General features: G+C 37.0%; 1 protein-coding gene across 1 annotated transcript in view; it reads left to right on the top strand.

Annotated features, from left to right (window-relative positions):
- Positions 1-23,086, top strand: part of Trap1 (TNF receptor associated protein 1) — a 220,702-nt gene that overhangs the window by 160,769 nt on the left and 36,847 nt on the right. Inside the window, exon 7 of the mRNA XM_083109993.1 lies at positions 21,912-22,021. Within this exon, the coding sequence (XP_082966119.1) occupies positions 21,912-22,021 (110 nt within the window). The remainder of the gene's footprint in view (positions 1-21,911; positions 22,022-23,086) is intronic.

A 23,086-nucleotide genomic window follows, 5' to 3' on the forward strand; every position in this document is an offset into this window, starting at 1 on the left:
TGATCTGGTCCGTCGGCTGGGTCGTGTCGGCGCCGTGTGGTCCGTTGACGGTGTGTACTTTGAGCACTGCCAAACCTTTGCAAGGACACACTTCACGAGTCGCACCACTCAGACCAACAGCTCGCCTTGCCCGCTCTTAACGTCACCCGGGGACTGTTGGCGTTTTTTATTATACAGCATTTGATGCCGGCTCGTGACACCTGCGTACCCCATTGTACCAAGGGGTGGCTCGTTATTTGTATATAGGTTACATGTATTGTTCGATTATTATTTCGAGACGAGAGCGAGATCCTAGCTAGATATCGAGATCAAGATCGATCGTCTCGTCTTTGCACCACCCTAGCCGTGAAACTCAGCAGAGTCTCACCTTTTGATTGTACAATGTGCAATGGCATACGCCTCAAGAGATGGAGGAGGGAATAGCGCAATAGGGTTGTCAAGGTTTAAGCCCACCTTGTCTACAGAAGGCAATTGTGGCTAGACTTGCAGTTTAAAGTGGAATCCCTCCCAACCACTGTGCAACGTACCTCCACAGGGGATTGGACCCGGGCAGGCGCTGATCCACGGGAAGGGCGCCGGGGGTGATCGCCCTTCCCAAATGCCTAGACTAGGGTTTGTGCATACATTATATTTAATCTATATTTGTATCTCGATATTATATATGTAAGATATATTTTGTTGCATTGGTGTAAAACATTATGGATTGTTATTAGGGCTATTTTTTAACTACTGTAATGCCTAACGTGAATTATCTTGTTTCTAATTCTGTATTGAGGTCTTCTGGTAATAATCTACATTTCAAATCAAAATTAATTATATAACTACCCTAATGTTTTATGTATATTTCAATATTTGGACTGCCAAATTTATCCGGATTTCATTACCAGGATATCGGATATCTGAATGTGTACATTAACCGGACAGTTTTATCGTTTAACCGTTGTTCCTTTATGACAGTGTCATCCCAGCGCGTGACGTTCTACATCTTCATAGTACTTTATTCGTCATTTTCGTATTTCACTGTACGTATTTTCCACAAATCGTTCATCATTTTTTTTCTATCCGAATTATCCGTTGCATCCGAAACGGATATCGGATAATTTGAAATCCGGATGTCCGTTATCCGGAATTCGTGTCCAACCACCAATAAGGGTGTTGCCGTGGTAAACGAGCTGCAGCCGATGCCTCACCGTGCTCAAATCCGGCAAATTTGGTTCGTTCCGTCTTCTCAAAAGAGCTGGGAAATCTGTGTAGAAGGCGACATAAATTTCGGCCCGCGGGCGACTTCAGCGCCCCGAATGAAGGACAGCGGGGGATTTCAACACGGCGGCAGACAAATGCTCACCCGTTCCACCCGGCGGCCAGGAGATTCGTATCTACGCACCGAGAGCCCCTTTCTTCGCTCCCTCGCCGCCGACGTTGACCACGCATCGGCCAGATCCATCTCCGTAGGAGCAGGCAATCTCGTAAGTGTGAATCGGCGAGAGCCGCGGCCATATGTGTCCCGTTCGAAGAGGGGGGGAGGGGGATGAAGATATTGGACTGACCTGGGATTTGTTTGTGTGATGGATGGCTGGGGAGTAACACGCTGGCTGCTGGAATCTCGTCCTCTCCCGGAATCCAATTTCCTGATCATGTCAGCCAGGATGAAGGCGGCGCTGGCGACGGGCCAACTTTCAACAGCGAGGGAAAACGTCACAGACTACCTACCCCCTCTTTTTTTTGTGCCACCTCTCGGTTCTTTCGCCGCTTCCTTACTCGCCAATTACAGGATGCGTTCCTGCTCATCATTATGCAATGCATGAAGTTTTGCATGGCCAATATCCGGTTGTATTATGCATATAAACAAACGTCGCCGGTCCATCAGAACCAGAAAAAAGTCCCGATTTGTGAAATTTTGAGGCGTACTAGAGCGCACAGCCTTTGACGTTATAAATTTATTTCGACCCGTTCCAGCGTCCATGCATCCTGTGCAAATTTGTGCCTAGTTCGATAATTTCTCTCTAGCAGATAAATCTATTTTGTTAATGATTGAAATGATTCAAAATATCTCTCATTCGTGAGTCGACCATTTGAGACGGTTAAATCAACCCTTAAGGGGATGAGGGACAATTTCGCACCATTTGCGCATTTATTTCAATATGGTCCGAATGGGCAGTTGCGTTCAATAGAGTATGAATTTCTCTACATGTTGTAAGTGAAAGTGTTTTTGAAAGTTGATTATTAAGCTAGATACGATGTTTGAAAAATATGATGAATAAGAATTTTCAGAAACACATGTATTCCTTATGGGAAATAAACTCCAACTTAAAGTTACGGCTAATCAAATGGAAGTTTCGACATTTCCGTCTGTCAATTACTACTTCAGTCTGCCCTTTTTCAGTTGATATATTTTTCTGTGCCATCGCAAGTTTGATATTCCCAAGAGAACAAATAAAATAATACTTCCATAAGAGCAATGTATTTCTCCTTGCTTTCTACGGCCATCCTGGCAGTGTTGCCAAACCTGATGCACATAAAAGAGCTAAATTTCACCGTAAACGGAGTAAAAACTTTCAAGGAGCTAGATTTACGAAACTGAATCAAGTGCCTGCTGGGGTAATTTTAGGTGTCAAATGAGCGGGGGTGTGGGGGCGCTGTTATTACCGTTAGCTTTAAAGTGATGGCAATTTATTCTTAGTTTTCACCGTCTAGATCCGGCGGCATCATCCATCTCAATAATCCACCGATGGTCGTATGGAATCGAAAATAAAGTATTCCCGGATAACAATATTACGTCCTCTTCACGTCAGCCAAGGCGCTATAAAGAAAAAGTAGCTGGGGATGCAAGATGGGGTGGGGCGACGCAGCCAATAAAACAATATCACGTCACATGCAAAATGTATACTTATGACAAAAGTTGTCTATGTAAGCCGGAGCAAATGATGTCATCATAGTAGGGCAGAGGCCAAGTGCCATAGTTCACAGCCAAACGAGTGCACGCAAGAGCCAGGTCTGGTTCCAAAAGAGCGAAGCTGGCAACAGTGCCGAAGAGAGAAGGACCTAGGGAAAATTGTCCCTCTCCCCCTTAAGGAGATATTCATATCATGAGATATTTTTAATACTTTGCTGGGCCACCCTATCAAGCAACGTCTAGAAAGATATTAATGGCGGAGATTCCTAAAATACATACATCGGCTCATAATTATGTACCAGTGTCTCAGTGGCGTGTCCAAGATGGCTTGGTGGGGTTACATTTAGCCCAGTATTCCTAGGCTATAATGCAGGAAGAGATGGCTAAATGAGGACTGACTACTAAGACTTAAAGTATAGTTAGCCCTCGCCTTTCGAAAATCCTGGGCACGCCACTGATCAGTGTGGTACTTGAAAAAAAAATCCTGTTGGGAGGAAATTCCAGTTACTTATCAAACGATTAGGTATTTTATAGTATCACCAAGAGCCAAAAATGGACAACCTATATACAACATGCAGGGATGAGAGGGAGAATTTACCCTCACCCCCCTTCAAATACTACCCTGCTATGGTGTAACTGTGCCCAACAGGAAGAATGTGCAAGACACGCACATTTGATACATCCCGATGTCGATATAAAACTTACCGATAATCGATATTAAATGAACTTATTCAATAAAATTTGGACATAATTAATGCTATAATGCTAGTGTGTGAACTCACAGCCAATAAAAAAACTATGCAAAGAGCATGATAGTACTAGAAAAATATAAACATTACGCGAAGACTATGACTGGTTCATTAATCTCCTTAAATATAATGTGTGTAGACACTTTGTTAATTTCTTTTCCAGCTGCGTTGAAGCCCAGAAACGTTTCTCCCATGATCACGAGCACCCAGCCTGTCGTTATCAAGCTTCAAGGTCCCCGCACGCAAAATGGAAGCGCACATAATGATCCAACTACGCCTCACCCCCTTCCCCTCCTCCATCCTTTGTCCATCCCAGCGAACTAGGGTTAGGTGACAAACAGTGACTTCCGACAAGATTATAATTATCCTCCTCGCTCCGCAACATACCCTGCACGGATTTCGCCCCCGTCGTTCGGCCATGTGTTGCAAAGCTTGACGGTTTTCCGCCTTCCACATGGCTGTAAATAAAACTCCCAACCCCCCTTCCTCCGAGCCACTTGCATTTGGGATTTGAGGATGGCAAATTAATTAGCAAGCGAATGCCTTGTTTGGTCCTTGAAACGCTGATGATTAGACCCTTCTCCACTCCGCCTCAAATCCGCTCTCCAGTGTTGGAAGTCTTATAATTAGGCTCTCCACTGAGAAGCCCTATTGAAGACGAAGCCGTGTCTGCCGGCAGACCTCTCCCGCTTGAATTAATTTTAGGTGTATATCGGCGTCGAATTACACAACGGTGGTTCGATATGCTTTGGCCCACTTCGCACTATGTCGCCTTATGCCCGCTCTCCATGTTTATCATCGGCATGTTCTCAGAACAATTTTGTATTCTCGCAGCTTTGCTAGTTCTGTAAAATTTGTTCAGCACGCGATCGCTCGCGCTGTTAGATGAAATCTAACAATCTTAAATTTATTGTTATCTTATGATTATTGTTGATAATATGGAGGTAATATAGTATGAGTGACCATGGACGCCCGGAGGAATTACCGCACTGTAAAAACAACTTAGTCAAAATCGAGCAAAATTTAGTCACTTTTGACTAAATCAAGTACTGAAACTAGCACCGACTCGATTTGCGTCAAAAGTGACTACATGCATTTAGTCATTTCATTTCAGTGTGTTATATAGTCAAAAGTGAGAAAGCAATTTATTCCTTTTTTGACTAAAATTTAGTCAAAATTGAATAGTTATTGCTTCTCAAGGCTGAAGTGGATTTATTCATTTCTTGACTAAAATTTAGTCAAAATTGAATAATTACTGCTCCTCAAGGCTGAGGTCAATTTATTCATTTTTTGACTAAAATTTAGTCAAAATTGAATAATTACTGCTTCTCAAGGCTGAGATCAGTTTATTCATTTTTGATTTAAATTGAATCAAAATTGAATAAGTATTGCTTCTCAAGCTTGAGGTCAGTTTATTCATTTTTTATTTAAATTTAGACAAAATTGAATAAGTATTGCTTCTCAAGCTTGAGGTAGATTTAGTCAAAATTAAAGAGAAACACTTTCCAAGATTAAAATAAATTTGTCACTTTTCAAGTTACCTATATTTGAGACCAGTTGCTTGAAAAATGATTAGTTTATTTCAAGATTGAGACTAAACAATAGAACATGAAAAAAGTATGGATCCCTGAGTATGCAGCTAAGGACCAATTTCTTCTTTAGTAAGTCTGTAGTAATAATATTTGTTCAAGCTGGGAAAAAAAGGGTTCCTGGACAACTTTGCAGTAATTGAAAAAAAATTATCTTACCTCGGATAGAAATACATGTAGAAGAAGCATGTGCAGAGAATATATAGTAGTTTATTTAATTTAACACAGAATTAACAAGCATTACACCATCAATTGGAAATATATGTGGAAAAAAAAGTCAAGTGTCTCAAATTCTTTATACGAACTACATTCTATGACAGTAAAAATTCTGCATAAATATTCTGAAAATGTAATTCATAAAATTAGATAGGTTGGCTTCAAATTGGCTAACTGGTTAGTGGTATGTGCCAAAAGAGCTATGAGGTCCCAAGTTTGTTTGAACCCTGTATAAGACATGGATGCATGGTACATGCCTCATACATTTCATCAATCCGACATTCATTCTTATCCAGCTTAACCCAAGAGGCAGAAAAACATCAAATTATTGTGCTTCATTTGTTAGGTACGTTAGGTAGAACAAATACATGTTCTTGAATCATATACCTTAGAAAAATTACCAAAATCATTCCCAATAAGGGCAAATAAATTATCCACCACACACAAAAAAAAAAGAGAATCACTGCTCATACAAACACCTCCATTGTTTATGACCTAAAAATAACAAACTAGGTGTATTTTGGAAATATTCTTGGAATTAAAAATTACATTAAAATCCTTACGTAAATAACGGAAGGATTGGAAGAAAACTGTGAATTAAAACAAATGGACAATTCATTTTGAAATTTATTTATTGGAACTCTCACATAAACTGCTCAATAAGTAACAATAACAAACCACAAATTTTCATTCAAACATGAGATTGATCAAAAAATATATGTTATTTTTAATATGCTCTATACCCAGCTACAATAGGTTTCATTTTATAGTTGAAAATTACCTTATGGATAAGAAGTATGTTTTGTTACTAATAGGTAGGCAGGCTACATTTAAATAACTCAAGAAGTTGCTTGTGTTTAAATGTCTATGTAGGCTAAAGTATAAAGATAAATAAAAATAAGGATAAATAAAACCAAATCATTAAAATGAAAATCCAGACTAAAATAGCATTGTAAAAGTAGGCAAAGAAATTCAAAATGTTAACATTTTTTTTGTGACTTTCACTGGTCCTGCTGTAGTGCTGACATGGACTTATATGCCTACTCCCTGCTGTGAACATCATTATGATACTTCCCTATACTCAATTTCATTTGTAGCCTTTAGCAGGCCAGGCTATATCAGGCATTTACTGTATTTAGGTGTTTCAAAATTTTCATCAGATATTCTTGCCGTACACCTCAGCGGTAGACTCAGTGGTCTACACTTATTTTATCCCTAAACTCCAAGCCAATATATTATTGAATCACTGATTTCTTTGTTATTTACATAGATGCTGTTATACTATAACAATTAAAGAATTACTATCATTAATAAAAAAACAAGAACCGATCATTGAAAGAATGTACACATATTTTACCATTCACTGAAATTCAAAAAATCATATTAATGTCTATATAGTTTATATAGTAACTATAATAATTACAAAAATTACCAACCACTTGTACACTGTCACTGCCATGTGCAAGAGGGTGGGGGCGTTCACAGGTCCACCAGTTGAATTTTTCCTCCTATGCGAGTTACTTTATGACATTATGAACAAAAATTACATAAACATTGGGAACACCCTAGGGAACAGTGTAATTTACTTCCAACTTTTACTAAAAATGCTTGCATTATAAAAATAGAAAAATCAAGAAGTCATGGGTCTAGACATTAGGGGGGATCGAAAAAAGCAAATTTTTTATGATGCTTTTGGGGTAGAGCGGAAAAGTTGCCTCTATACATAAGTAACTTCTGTTCAAAATTTCACCACCGTAGGATAATGTCTTCTGTTCTGGCAAGGGACGTGAAATTTCAAAAATTTAGTAAAATCGGCAATTATTTTCTTCTTTTTAATTTTTTTTTTCAAATTTCACAGCACTTTGCGGTAGTGTGCAAAAGTTGCACCTATGTATGGTTAATTACAGTGCAAAATTTGGCGCCCCACGGACAATATGTTCTGTTCTGGCAAGAAGCCTGAAATTACCCAAAAATCGACAAATACACTGTTTTTTCATTATACTTTTAGATATAAATATGATTTATTAACAATTATGTTAGCAGCAGATTTTCCAGATTATCATTAACCACTAATTAATGATTATTAATTAATGATTATTAATTATTAATCGGGAGAGCTGTGTAATGGGCTGTTTGTCAACTACATTTCAACGAATTGCCTCTCCGCCACTTGTTCGAGTCCCTCGATGGTCCCACCTCCGGACCCAATTCCTACACTGGTTGCATTGGAAAATCTTTGAAGGCGTGTGAGCTGCTTCCAGTGGTAACATTTGAGCCAGTTAACTGCACCTTGCCATCAGATGATATATCCACTTTGAGTAAGGACCAGAAGTATCTGAGGGATATTGCTCTCGCCGTTAGCTCAGGCATGTGTCCTCCAGGTCTTGCTAAGCGCGATCCAGGTCCCCTAAACATGTCCCGCTGGTTGACAACAGCCAACAGGATATTAAGACTGTATGTTTCCACCACGGAACCATCAGACAACTTACGTACCATAGTAGAGTTCGTTATCAGGGTGTATGTGCCATCTTGGTTCCGCATCAAAATCCATCATTCAATTAAGGATGGAGCTCGGCATCTTTACCATTTCATTCAGTCATCCAGATACTTGGATCAAGTTAACCGCAACGTCATCGACCCAGTGATTTCTCGGAATGCTTACTTCGCATCTCCAGAAAACATTCTGCTCGCGATGCTGACTGATAAGAGAACACATATCAGAGCCCTTGGCGTTCGAAGAGTCATAAAAGCACGAGAATCATGTGAGACGGTTGGACACGTTGGGATTAGAAAGTTGGATATTCCAAAAATAAACTTCGAAGCAAACGACTATATCGAACTAATTGACTGGTCGTCCAGCGAAGTAACTCCACCACCAATACTGAATGATGTGACTACAGAAGATTTGAAAAGTATGCTGAAAGAACCAATACCAATTGACTGGACTTTTACAAAGTTCCCATGCCACACACAAGCTGTGGAAAGAACAGTAAAATTGGTTACGGAGGCCTCAAAGAAAGTGTGTGGTCATAAAAAACGGGATGGATTTATTCGCTGCACTCTGAAATCGAGAAAGGCCATGCCTGAATTTAGGTGCAAGAGACAGTACAAAACCTAAAGACACATATTTTACATTATTATTACCTACAAAACACACATTTTCGTACTTTTAATTTTGAATACTTATTTCTTAATTCTTATATCTAATAGTATGCGAGTGTATGACAATTCTGGTTTATGTTTAATAAATGTTAGTTAAATAATGAAAAAACAGTGTATTTGTCGATTTTTGGGTAATTTCAGGCTCCTTGCCAGAACAGAACATATTGTCCGTGGGCGCCAAATTTTGCACTGTAATTAACCATACATAGGTGCAACTTTTGCACACTACCGCAAAGTGCTGTGAAATTTGAAAAAAATTTTAAAAAAAAGAAAATAATTGCCGATTTTACTAAATTTTTGAAATTTCACGTCCCTTGCCAGAACAGAAGACATTATCCTACGGTGGTGAAATTTTGAACAGAAGTTACTTATGTATAGAGGCAACTTTTCCGCTCTACCCCAAAAGCATCATAAAAAATTTGCTTTTTTCGATACCCCCTACTAGACATGCACCCACACGGAGAGCGATTGGGGCATTCACCCCTCCTAATTGCCAGGTTTTTTAATATTATTATTCTAAATATTTTTTGAAGACCAAAATATTCTGTGTTTCATCACAAAGTTTAAACCTACTATTTGTATATGCTCATAACAGACTAACCGAAACTGGATCCACAGTTTAAATTTGGATCCAAACCACTGTGGAATGTGCCTTAAAAGGTGACCCCTTGAGAAAATAGATTTTTGTTTTCATTAGTTATTCACATTACTTCTCATGTCTGAGCATTCAGTTCACAATGGCAATGGGAAGAATTATAAAAGGGTCCTAAGTTCGATACCTGGTGGAGGAACATTTTGATTTGGATTCTACAGTAGTTTCAACTTTAACTCCAGTCCCTAAAGCATATTTGTGCATAAAGTGGACTTAAAGCAAACAGCAATTTCAATAATACTTTTTCCCCACCCTGGACTCTTATTTTTGCAAAACAATATGCTAAACACTAGACCATGGAAGTCTTCTTGGTTCCTGTCCACAGTAGAATATATTATTTATGTAAAACAGTGCAAGTGTTGTTAGAACTTATTCTCGGTCCAATGAGGTACCCGACTGAAATTTGTCCCTCGAACAGTAACTTCTCCGCCACTGGGTGGGCCTGGCAGACTTTCCCCCACCCTCAGGAAATTTAGATGCAAGCTGTGTGGAAGGATTTTTTTGACTATGAATAACCATTTATTGATGCTACACACTGGTTTCTATAACAAAATGAATGCCTATCCAAAGTATATTATTGCCTTACCTTGCTACATTTTCAGATGTTAAAAACTGAAGAAAATATATCTAAGATGGCGATCCACATACACTACCTCACCCTAATAAATGTTCCACAGCAAAATAAAATCTAAGTCACACCTGTAATCACTTGTTCAAAGATTCACCTCCACAAAAGATGCAGCAAAGCCTAGCCACTTACGTCATGTCAATATTTCAAACAAAAAAGCAGCTGGCAATCACCTTAAGTCCATTCTTATTATTCATTCAGTTTCATCCCAACACATGTCCTCTTCAGGTGACTGGATAAGACATCTCCATCCTGAAAAACAAAATCATACCACATGAAGAAACATTTAGTGAATATTAAAATTGAAAACATGTTTATACAAATATATTGAAAATTATCATGGTAAGATATGATATTATAAAATATCCAATAAGAACATGGTCAAGATCACCTGTAAATGAGACATTTTCTCAACTTTGTTGCTATTTACGACAGAAAGAGCAATTACAGTGTACCACATGAAGCTAATTTCCATTGCTTATAAAAATAATACTTTCATTAACATCTAACATGTACAATAATTGCCACAAAACATAAATGTGTTTCTCTCTTACTTTTCAACTTTACTTTTTTTTGACACTGTCAGTTTTAAAACATGCAAGACTGTTTAGCAGACTTTTGAAAACCATGAAACACATTCGTTTGAACTATTCTTCACCAGTAAAGTGAAACGTTTCAAAATGCTTCCGATGCAATTCAATTTGCAACACACTAATCAGCATAACTTGCATTGCTGTCTCATTCTGAGGGACATAAATACTCAGTTTTATTTGACCCTATCAAAGCATAATTCACATCTAAGTTATTCACAAATCAATCATATTCAGTATTATTCAATTCACCTATTGTAACTCCCCCATGGAGCCACATAATTGTTCTGATTCCCAGCTGGACACAGTGCTGTACATTGAATGGTAATTTAAACAGTTTGACCAGTCCCAATTAGTCTATCTTTGCATAAGGTGGGCTTAAAATCATTGTTCACTGAACTTTTGTCAACATAGAAAAAGACAAAAACAATGGCATTTGTAGTTTGATATTGAAAGTAAAAATGTTATTGCACACATCTTCATGTTTTACAGTACTGTCAATAAATTCCATGACTCTAGACTACAATTCCTTCCAAGTCGCACCTTTTCTCAATTGTCAGTTTCACTAACATATTCCAATTTTGTTTATTAGCAGGCATTTTCTGTAGTGTGCGTGAAGCATAATAATTTAGATTGAACGTGAACTTACACATCTAATCTTGATTGCTTAGTTCTCTTGCCTCAAAAACACATGCACACACAGATTTTAAGATGTAATTCTACCGGAGGTTTTTGAAAGTGCATAAATGTAACCCATTAATTTTTCAATTCAATGTTTCTCACTTCTAAACCATGAAACATTTCCATCTGATAAAGAAGAAAAATAAACTTATATTAACAGAAAATGAAGAAACACAAAACTAAATAATCTTAGAGATTCATAAACGTGCACGATATGGTATGTCGGAGCTCTGCAAGACCTGTCAGTTAACTTCCATTGCGCGACATGTGGTGTGCACGTACATTTCCAGTGACATTGTTATGTAGCTTTCCCAATTGGATTCAGCTGATTTCTTTTCAAGTAGCTCTTAATTGTCCTCACAATGCAGGCACTAACAAACTATCTGGGGGGGGGGGGGGGTTAATAGAAATTGAACTTAAAACTGTTTGTACTAAAATCATTTATGAGCCATAACCATTTGGCTATGCAGGAACCAAAAATTAACCATTACTTGGATGATAACAAAAAAATCCTAATTACATGTCTTTCTTATTCAAAATTGATATAGAATTAAGAAATTGTCAATATTCCACCCCACTAATTATATTCCAAAGAGAGGTGCTTTCACGATGGTGCAGTGGTAGTGTCACTGCCTTGTAATCAAGGGGTCCCAAGTTCTATACGCGGTGGAGGCACATAGTGGTTCGGATCCCACTTTGAATTTTAGGTTCAGTCCCGATTAGCCATACTGTGCATAAAGTGGACTTAAAACACCAAATCAAATCAAAATATTCCAAAGAGATTGTGTTAAAATGTAGGAACCAAACTGAAGGTATAAATTGAATGTTTCTACAAGAATGTTTCTTCATCATACAATTAAACAATTTTTTAAAGGATATTTATTGCATCTCTTTCTTCATCAATCCATTCAGGATCATTCCAAAGTGACTAAGGTAGCGAAATAAGGTACCCGACCTGTATATTAGGGCATATGCACACCATGAATATGAAAAGTACAGACACCTAGATAGCTCATAGTAAGTATTGGACATAGTGCTTGGTGTGAGATGTGTAAGTAAAATATAATGCTCACTCATTTTGTAAATGTAACATATTTGTCACACATAGTGAAACAATAAAACTTCAATGTGAGAAAAACAATGGTGCCTATTCTATAAATCAAATGAATATTTTTTGCAGTGCACTCAACAACTGAAGAGTGAAATGACAAAATATCAGATTCTACAAATTCAGCAAATTATTGTAGTTAATTTACACACACTGATGTGACTTTTGTAACATGGGAGTAAAAGATTTAGAAACACATATTCTATATATTACAAATCTGAATAAGCAAACTTACACCACACGTCAACTGTTTAAATATCTTCATTCAATGTAAAATGTCCTCTGCTATTGACCATGACACAAGATAAGCCCCTCCGCAAAAAAAAAAGAAAAAAAAATCTGGTCCTTTGGCAGAGGCCACTGAAAGTAGAAGTCAGCTCTACTCATAATGGAGACTTGTAATTTATTCTGGACTATATCAAAGGTCACCCACCAGCTCCCCTGGATAGCTCTTATAATCATATGACACAACATACCAGTCACCGGGATTTAAAACATGCATCATATTCCTGGCAACAGGACACTTACTACTAGCAATACAAACTTCAAATTGTTCTGTGCCAAGTAATATGATCCCACTGATTGGTAGGTATTTGGCCCCCTCTGTTTCGATATGAGGATACATTCATGCCCTTACACAGCCGGCGTGTTGAATGGCACTAAGAGGTGGGATATTTTTAAAAGATATCATGTAAAGGCGTACAAATGTTACAACTGTGAGTCACATCATTAGTGTTGAGTTTACTATGTACTTATGACAGCAGTTAGCTCACTTTTTTAAACATAGTGCCAGCAAATATGTCCAACTATGTTGTGGAGCCTATCTGGAAATTATGCAAAGTTAGAAGTTTCTCTTTAATTTTCAGCAGTTTTGTGTGAACATAACATGTAAAATCAATATTCTAATGTAATTTTTGTGTATTTTAAAGCAAATATATTGATCAATTGATGTATAAAATTAGAGTGGAATACTTATACACTATTCTTAATGAAATTTCTAAGTAACTTTTAATTATTACAATTTCCAAGTATCGGTGGGAATCGGTGAGAGTATCGGCATCAGTTCAAAGTGGTATCGGCTCAGCCCTAGTTAAGATGCATCGAGATTATGCAAAATTGATGTATACTTTTTTATACCTATCATAAACCTACTTTGTTCCCAGTTGAGTTCCATTTTGAGCTAAAAGTGTAAATATATATTATTTACATTATACATAACTACCATTACATGAGTGTTTGCGATAATGATTTAATTCTGAGCTTGTTATACATTGTAGTACAGGAAAGAAGAAAATTATACCTGATTATATCCGTGAAATTAGCCTGTTTGTGGGAGTGGTTAGCATAATGTGGTAGGAAGCCATGAATCCCAGATTTAAACACTGGTTGAGACATGTATATCCCAACTTTCCATACCACTTTAAACATTCATCATTTTTAAAGAATATGATTCTGCTTCTAAGTAGATCTGTTACAGTTTCCATCAGTGCAGTTTTTCTCCTGAGTATCTTGCTATGCGAGTGGAAGAAGGGAGATGATATATTCTAAACATGAGCAACATTCCTTTTAAATTAAATTTAAAGGCAATTTCATGCAGCAAAGCATGAAATAAAATGAAGGGGAAAATGTAGAACATTTTCTTCACAAATAGACAAACTATCCATACAGATCAACACCCTGATTATAACTAACAATATGTTGTGAAATAAAGAATGTATGAATTGTACAGTGAATGTAAAAATTTGCTCCTTGTTCAGGAAAATTAAAATTGTGAAACATAATGTAATATTTCTTGTACCGTGAAAAAAGTGCACTCTCTTTATTGCAATGGTATCAAATTTCAAAACTAAGTCAATAAAACTGAAGTAAACACATCCATCAGTATGTAGATTCAAATACAGGTGTGTCAACCAGCGTTGTTTAAATTTGTACAGTGCGGATGGCATATTACATACAGAAGTGTAGCCCCTCATTTACTGAACATGTATATTCCAGGTTAGGCAACAATTCTCATAATAAGCATCACATTAAGCCTATACACTCATAAAAGGAAGAGCTCCAATACTACTCCCAATGGTTATAAAAGTTGTATTTTGCAGGCAGATCAACACCTTGATTAGCAGTAACAACATGCAGTAAAATAAAACAATCAGTGTATGAAAAATATTTGCTGCTTGCTAAGTAAAATTAAAGTTGTGAATGTGTCTTCTTCTCATTATTGTAATGACCTCAAATTTTAAGAATAAAAATAAAATTTTAGATGTAAACACATTTTTATGATGTAGATATCCATAAACAGTTATGTCAGACAGTGTTATTTAAATTTGTGTAGTGTGGATGACATATAACATACATACATGTAGCCCCTCATACTATAAACATGCATATTCCAGGTTATATATATTTCCCTCCTTTTGCATAGCAAAAACATTGTGGAAAATCTATACTGATGGAAACTCTGTAATAGATATATCATAGAGAGTTGGTATATACATATCTTACACAGTGTTCGAACCTGGGATTTTAGCTTCACAGAACGTTATGCTAAACATGCATACTCTCCATACACCCTCATACTTCTCAACCAATAACCCTGTTAAAATGGAGAGCTCCAATAATGTTCCAAGTGGTAATAAAATCTTTTACAAAGTCTTTTACAAAGAAAAAGTGTTCAAAATACATAGAAAAATGTGTATGATACTTGACCATCAAAGTGAACAGGTTAAAGTCTCTGTGTTAAATATTTTTTTACAAGTTTGTGCTGGTTTGCTACACGATTACAAGCAATCAAATGCTTTTGGTGACACTTTTCCCACTAAAACACAAATTATGGATAATGTTACATAGTATCTGTGTGGGAAACTTATGTAGTGCTTAAAGGTAGTGAAAAGATATGAATACACAACAGTTCACACAAAAAACATTCTTAACACTTTTACCACTACACACACACAAATTATATACAACGTATATCGGTAGTACCTGTGTGGGAAAGTTATGTAGTGCTTAAAGGTAGTGAAAAATTATTAATACACAAATCGTGGACACAAACATTCGTAAAATCCTTTGTTTTAGGATATCTTTACTTTACAGCTGAACTTATTGAAAACGAAATATACATGCAACCTGCTTAAACACGGCAATCTTCGTGAAAAAATATTTAAAGAAAACTAGAGGTGAGTCGGATAATATTTTCGAACTTGTCGGTAATGCTCCTCGTTGCTACGTTTGAACAAGTTAATTTTTCCTGTCCAGCAAACCAGCAAAAATTGTACAAATATACTTCCTAAAAAAAATTGAGTTTGATTTTTCTCGCGTTCTACAAGGCAGTGATTAAAATACGATTGACTTAAGTAACCCTGGCCGAGAAATGTGGTCGCCATATTCGAGTACAAAACAAACCAAGATTTCAATATCGAAAAGTACTTACGTTCTAAATTCAGAGACGATCCTGAAAATATTTCCACAGAAGGCAATCTCATCATCTTCAATGAAATTTCACTCGAAGCTCCTTGTATACAGTTCGGTTTGTAAAATTGTAAGAAAGGCACGACGCGACAAACATTTCCCGTCAACTTTAGCGTGCACAACAGCATTTTCATGGTAGTATCCTTCCGCGCAATGATGGGCGCACAGAAACAAAACAAAGCTACACTGAGAGAAAAAATAGTCTTTCTTTCTATTGACAGTACGTACAAAAAATATCTGTTTCAACTGAAGAATGTGAAGAATGGGTGAAAACATTTTCTCTGGGTGATTTAGAATTCAATCAGATTGCAAAACTTAAAATAAAATATTCTACACAAATGACTAAATGGACATGATGAAGACTGAATACCGAAACTTACTCACTTTAGAAAACTGCTTCTTCACTTTTGACTAAAACCCCCGCGAATATATAGATTTAGTCACTATTGACTAAACCATTTTTAACAGTGCGGTAATACAGGGAGGGGCAAGCAAGATATTTTTTTCCGAGGGGGCCAAAAAGGCACTATCCTCGCATAATAGTGCTGCTTCCCTCAAAAACATTCCTTCAGTTTGAAGTTATGTTCCTGCAACACCCTTATAAGAATTTCCATAAATTACTGTGAGTGTAAGGCCGCGGTGATCTAGTCGGTAGGGTGCCTGACTGCCACGCGGGAGACCCGGGTTCGATTCCCTTGGTGGGTGATCTAAGGTCGGATTTTTTCCGGCCTTGACCCCGCATAAAGCGACTCTGGGGCTCACCCAGCCTCAAATTGATGGGTACCTGGGGTAAAGGCGGCCGGAGCGTGGTACGGATCACATCACCTCCAAAATGACTTGAGATCTAGAATATGTGGAGCCCTACCGTAACATCCCCGAAATGTGTCTTCATGGCACACTGTGCACGGGGAACTTTACATTACATACTGTGAGTGAAATTATTTCTGTGAAGTACGAGATTGTTTTAGGTTGACATTATTTTTCCAGAGGGACACAACCCCCTGCACCCCCTAACGGACGTCCGTTGCAGTGACTCCATGTCATGTGTCTGCAGCTGGACCAAGAAGAAAACCCTCTGGCGCCATCGTCGAATTTTCACCCGTAAGCGAGCAAAGGGAGCGTGGGCAATGCAATCAGCAGCTTGCAATGTAATCGTGCCCCTGTGTTGCCAATCTGTCTGGCTTTCTTTAACATATCGTCGTCGCTGTCTTTATTCAGTGCCAAGGGTTTGTGTCGTCATGAAGGGGAATACTGCACACAGCGAAAGTAGAGACTTAATGTATAACATTGAAATTTTTGACTGACAACGAGGTATAGAAGGGAAGCTATGAATATGGCAACGCAGTGACACTCTGACACAAGGGAAGGGGAAGCAAAAGAAGAAAACAAATGACTGTTCACTTTAGTTCGGGAGTAGCCGGGTCTCTTCCCATCTTGGTTGAGCTGTACTTTTCATGTAAAGCTGTAAAAATTGTTGTCTAGATATTATCAATTATATAATAGACTTATGTAATCACAAAACTATTGATGATCTTGACAACAGTGAAAGAGAACTACATGAAATTTCACGTCAATGCTCTAGAAGGAATTCTAAGCTGATGTAATGTTTCATATTTTGAAATATCCAAGAAGTTTTTTGAATGGAGAGGAAAATTTGAAAAAAATCGCCCATTTGCATGCCAAAGGTCCAGCCGAGCCTTAATCGAAACAAGCCTGTTAGGGAGAAGATATTATTACTATTATATAAAGTCGTGTTCTTTAATGGCCACAAATTGCTGTACTGGCCTGAGGTCTCCGGCCACCGTTCAGATTTGTTGCAGTAGCTCATAGGGCGAGAGACAGGACAATAACTGATGGAATGTGAAGAAAATGTCATTATGACAATGATCCTATGTTGTGTGTGTGTGGGGGGGGGGGGGGGGAAGGGAGCAGACTGTTGTTTGCATTTAGTTTAAGCCACCATGCTGTACCTATCTTAAGAAATTATTACCCTTATTATATATATATCCAATTTTTAGATTATTTAGGAAATGCTGTGGAAAGAACGTTAAATTAACTCAATAAATATCGAAATGAATTGTATTTCTAGTCAATTTTGGTTTATTATTGTTCCTAGGGAAAAATACCATGAAAATTTTTCACTTTGTGATTGTACTTTATCACAAATACAAGTGTAATTATTAAGTGTTAAATATATCTGTTTATGCACATTTAAACTAATAAACATAGAACTAAAGTGTGTTATGAAAAATCTGACACCGAACTAAGGTGCAACTGATTCCGGACTAAGTGACAATGTTGACACTGGATAAGGACAGTTTTTCTCAAATGGTAGGAATTTGAGTTATATTCATTGCGAATATACACAGTTGGATGTCATGCAGTGGCATCCCCTGACCCTGAACTTAAGGCGTTGGCAAAGAAGGAATGTTAACCCCTCCCCCTCTCATTTCTGTGAACCAATATTACAAATTTTCTCCGTACCTTTTTGGTGTAATTTTATAAATATTTAGAAAAACATTAAATTACATAGTTATTTTAAATGAAGTAAGGTAAATACTTCATTTAAAGTATTAATATATTTGAAGGGTAAGGAGAAAATTAATATGTTCAATACTTCGCCATACAATTAATTTTTAAAGCACGAGTTTGCAACCAGAGGGGTTGGTGGAACTCCTACCTATCACTCATAAATAAACACCGTGGACATAAGAATGACTGTTCATTGAAAAATCGCTAAAATGCACATTCCCAGTTTTTCCCCTTACCCTTCATTTATCCTTCCAAAAAGTAAAATTTGAAAAATCATCTGCTCATTACTTAGTTACTTGAATTCCAGTCTATTCTTCTTTCTTTCGAGAGAAATGCGCTGATCACCGCCTCATAAAATTTGGATTTATCCCCTTCTCGCAGCTTAGAAAGTAAATTCTTTCTGGATGGAGATAAGACTTAAATTCGTCATCTGGTTCTGAGGTTGAGTAGATCGGCAGAATGTGTGGATCCTCTTCAGTGATGAGAACGATCTCTTGACAGATGACGTCGTGGAAGGATTTTTGCGATCAACACTGCTAAGTTATATATTTATGTAAACTCACCCACTAGATTCGTGATAATTTACAATCTCAATTGGTGTTTTCTCTGATCCTTCAGTGGAAGCATACCAAACATAAAGTTTATTCTTCTGCAGTTTGGTTAAATTAAACACACTGCCATAAATTTCCTACAATTTATGTACGAAATGGTGAGGAAAGTTTTCTCTTTTATTCAAGTTTTGTGGGATTTAGTAAATCAAAATATTGCAATTTTTCAAATGATGCGAATCTAATTGTTATCTGGTTGCTGATATTATCAATGATTTCAAAGTAAAGCCTCCGGCAGTGGTCTTTCTGTGATTCGTTGTTCAGTCGCCTCCTTTTCATTTCAACAATATATTTTACTCTTCTACTGCACCAGTTATAGAATTCCATAGTGTTGTTGAAATTCAGTTATTTTATTACTGCAATACAAAATATCAACATTTTTAGACTGCAATATACTAAATAATACGTCTGAAAAGGCAAGCAAGTTGGATAAAGCCTTTTTTAAAAATATATTTTCGAAGTCCTTCAAGAAGCTAGAAAATCCTCTGGAGTCATTGCAGTCAAATGATCGAAGTCTCCACTTTCACTAACATGTTCAAAAAACATAAGCAGTGCTTCTCTGTTGTCATTGACTGTCCACACTAGCGTAGAGGTAAAATTTCATCTGGTAGGAGCTAATGACGGGAGCTTTCTGGACATGAAAGCAGAAAGCAGAATGAGATTTATGTGATTTAAGACCACAAAAGAACACCTTAAGCTCTTTGTTACATTCTAACGATTGTTGCAGCACCAAGTTCATTACATGAACATAACAATGCGTACAAAAAGCTTTCGGATAATTTTCTAAAACTTTACTTTGAAGGCCATTCAAATGACCACTCATTACAGAATACCCATCGTATGTCTGGGCAATTAATTTATCCCCACACTTATATTTATCCATTATTTCAGTCACGTGACTAAAAAGAGCTCCTGCAGTTTTATCGACGCTCATGTCATGAAATGCAAGAAATCTTTCGATGACTTTTTTCTGTGAGGCCGAGAAAAAACGTAACGCTGTTGACACCTGAGATTTTTTGCTAATGTCTGATGTTTCATCGACCATGATAGCCACAAAGTCTATGTTTTGAATTTCATTGTAGATTTCATCTCTTAGAACATCCGAAACTGAATTTATTAAATCATTTTGAATGCCTGCCGAAGTACCGCGAAAAACTAGAATTTAATAAATGTTATTTTAATGAGGGATCAAACTTGGCACTTGCAATAAGGAATTCCATGTAATTGCCCTTATTTAGAGATGCTGCATTTTCCTCATGGCCTCGGAATGGTAGTTCTTGCTTTGCTAAATAGCAGACGGCGTTAATCAACCTCTTTAATATTTCCCTGTTCTCTTTTACTTTTTAATTGTGTAGCTCTATTTCAGCTTTTCGTCGAGTATCCAAAAGAACGTCAATTCTAGTAGGGGTGGCAAGAAAACTACTAAATTTAAAGAAACTTTATTATAAAGATGCAATTCAGACTCGCTATGTTTTCTCACTGCAGTATTGAGATGATTCAAATCCGCATACCCTTGATAATTCCCAACACCTTTTTTAGTCTAGAATAATAAACATGTCCAACAGTAAAATTTATTCACCACATCACACCCGCAAAGCCAGTCTGAAATTTCATAGAGTTCTTTTCGAAAATGTCTCTCAAAACCTTTTCCAGCACCACTTTTTCCTTTAACACATGTTGACATCGTGACATTCGGACATGGTCGACCATTGTTAATCACTTGTTTCTTCTCTGAATACGAAAGCGAAGAAAATGAATTATTTAAATACTTTTGCACAACACTTTCACTATTCTCCATCTTAAAATAATCACATCACTTCACACCACACATTTAAAAAATAATGCACAACAATCACGAGCAAAACAACGCGGAACGCGGAGCGAATGAAAGCCAAATTGTTGGGAACAAATACAACGCCTTGAGAAGGTAACCATGCTGGTGGGTGGCAGGGTGCGCATGCGCGGTCATCCTATGTTTTGGCAGTGGTAAGACGTTGGATTTCCTCGCAACGCCCTGCCCGTCACGGACCGATCTGCCTGCCTGACAACCACTGCACGCTGCGCTGCGTTCGAAAACTACCGGGCGCTCGTGACTGACAATTGAAGAAAAACGCTTAAAATCGTAATTTATAAAAGTACAGATACTTTCTTCTTTATTTCATTTTCCTTTGGCCGTTGACACACGACTTACACACCCAGAGAAATCGCCACTGATGTCATGACATGCCTTATAGAAGCCAATTCAAATTGAGTCATAATATTAACAAAGTGTACTATTTAAGGAAATCAGCAAACCATGTATATTTTTAAAAAATACAGTTTTGCATAAGTTTTATATAGAGTTCCAAGATTTCCATTCTTTTCACAAAAACTTGGCAGTAGTATGATTATCACTAAGTTTTATACTTGTTTCCTAAACCTAGTTTAAATAAAATTTTGAAAGAAACTGCACAATTATCTTGAATTTATGTGAAAATACCTAGAAAAAGGTCTGGAATTTGTTTTGTTAAATTAGTGGGGACCATGAGAACTTCATTTCCACATTTCAAAATTTGTGAGCATCATGATCTACCCCAAAATATTTCACAAGTCATTTGCAATTATTTATTTATAATTTCAATAACAGTAATTATGAAATGTTCCAGCCATGTGTATAAAAAGTAATTTCATTTTCAATATCTATTTTTATTTTCATTTCCAAGATTGTCGGTTTTAGCAGAGGTTTCAATTATTGTAGCTTTTTAAATACAAATTATGTCTAGTTTTAACATATGCAGAATGTACTAAGAAGCATTCTTCAAGAATTTGGAGCAAACTACAAAATCTAGAACTTGGGGAATGAACAGAGAGGTGAGGAAATTACCTGCCTTCCTACCACCAAAGTACTGGTTGGAGATCAACAAATAAAGCAAATCGAAAAATATGTTAATTAAAGATGATTGCATTTCAGAAGAATGCAGTTCTTAAAATATGTGTAGTCTAGTATTAGTATGAAAATATGTATATAAAAAAGTACTATTTTCTGTTATTTCTAGGTCAGGATTCTATGAAGTCCAAGAGGCAGAGGGAGTTCAACCAGGTACAAAAATTATTCTCCATCTTAAACCAGAGTGTCGAGAGTTTGGTGATGAAGATACAATTAAAGGTGAGTACATTTTGTTGCATCTAGTAGTCAGTTTCAAGCTTTTGGTACGTAGTGAACTGGAAATTACATTATCACAGTCTTGAATGTTCTTGCTTCTTCATTTACACAGGTAGAAGTGTATGGTTAGCCATGGACATCCACAGGATTTTTTCCAGGGAGGGGCAAGGAAGGTATTTTTTTTCAGGGGGGCAAACAAGGCACATTTTCCCCAAAAATAGTGTTGTTCCCTAAAAAAAAACATTGCTTAAATTTGAATTTATGGTGTTCATGCAATAATTAACACACATTATTGTGGCTAAAATGAAATTATATGTGTGAAATACATAATTTTTGGTTGACTTTCATTTTCCAGGGGGGGGGGGGGCACGCCCCCATTGCCCCCCCCCTTCCGGATGCCCATGTGGTTAGCAGAGGGATGGTACTAAAGAATATTCCCCACCCTTCACCTTCAAAATAAAAAATATATTTTTGCATGCAATAAAACTATCTTCTGAGGCCTGCAAATAGCAAAAACTTTTAGTCCTAAATGATGTCAAACTCGAAATACTTTTTTAATTAATATGATACATTATTGAAAAAGGAACCGGTGCATTTTCTTCCTGTTGTAATGACCTATGTTTCCAAAGCTTAATTTAGTTTTAATCTTCAAGTCAATTCTTTTACACTACATGAACAATAATTTTTATGAGGTTGGTATCACTTTTCTGTTGGTTTCGGAGCTTTTTGGAACGTCTTCCATTTGTGTGGGAAGAACACATGGTTGTTGAAGTGAGTGTTCTCTTTTGTTTGGTGTGTTGTGAAATCCAAAACAAACTGGATATTTCAAATTGTATACAGGAAGCTGTAAGTAATAGCAAGTATTTTATTATATCAATAACGTGACCAATAATTTTGAAGTAAGAAGCATGGTCGTTGAGAGAAGAGTTGCCGGATACATTACTATTATTTGAAATGCCCTTTCTTTCCCAGGAAAACTTGGTCAATGTGCTGTATAACTTGTTTACCCCCCCCTTTTTTTTGGAGTACTGCATTGCTTGCCTTTTTCTTCGACGCTGTTATTTAAAT

This window comes from Lepisma saccharinum, chromosome 1, assembly GCF_977018435.1.
Source record: "Lepisma saccharinum chromosome 1, izLepSacc3.1, whole genome shotgun sequence".
In the NCBI taxonomy this organism is placed as follows: Eukaryota; Metazoa; Arthropoda; class Insecta; order Zygentoma; family Lepismatidae; genus Lepisma; species Lepisma saccharinum.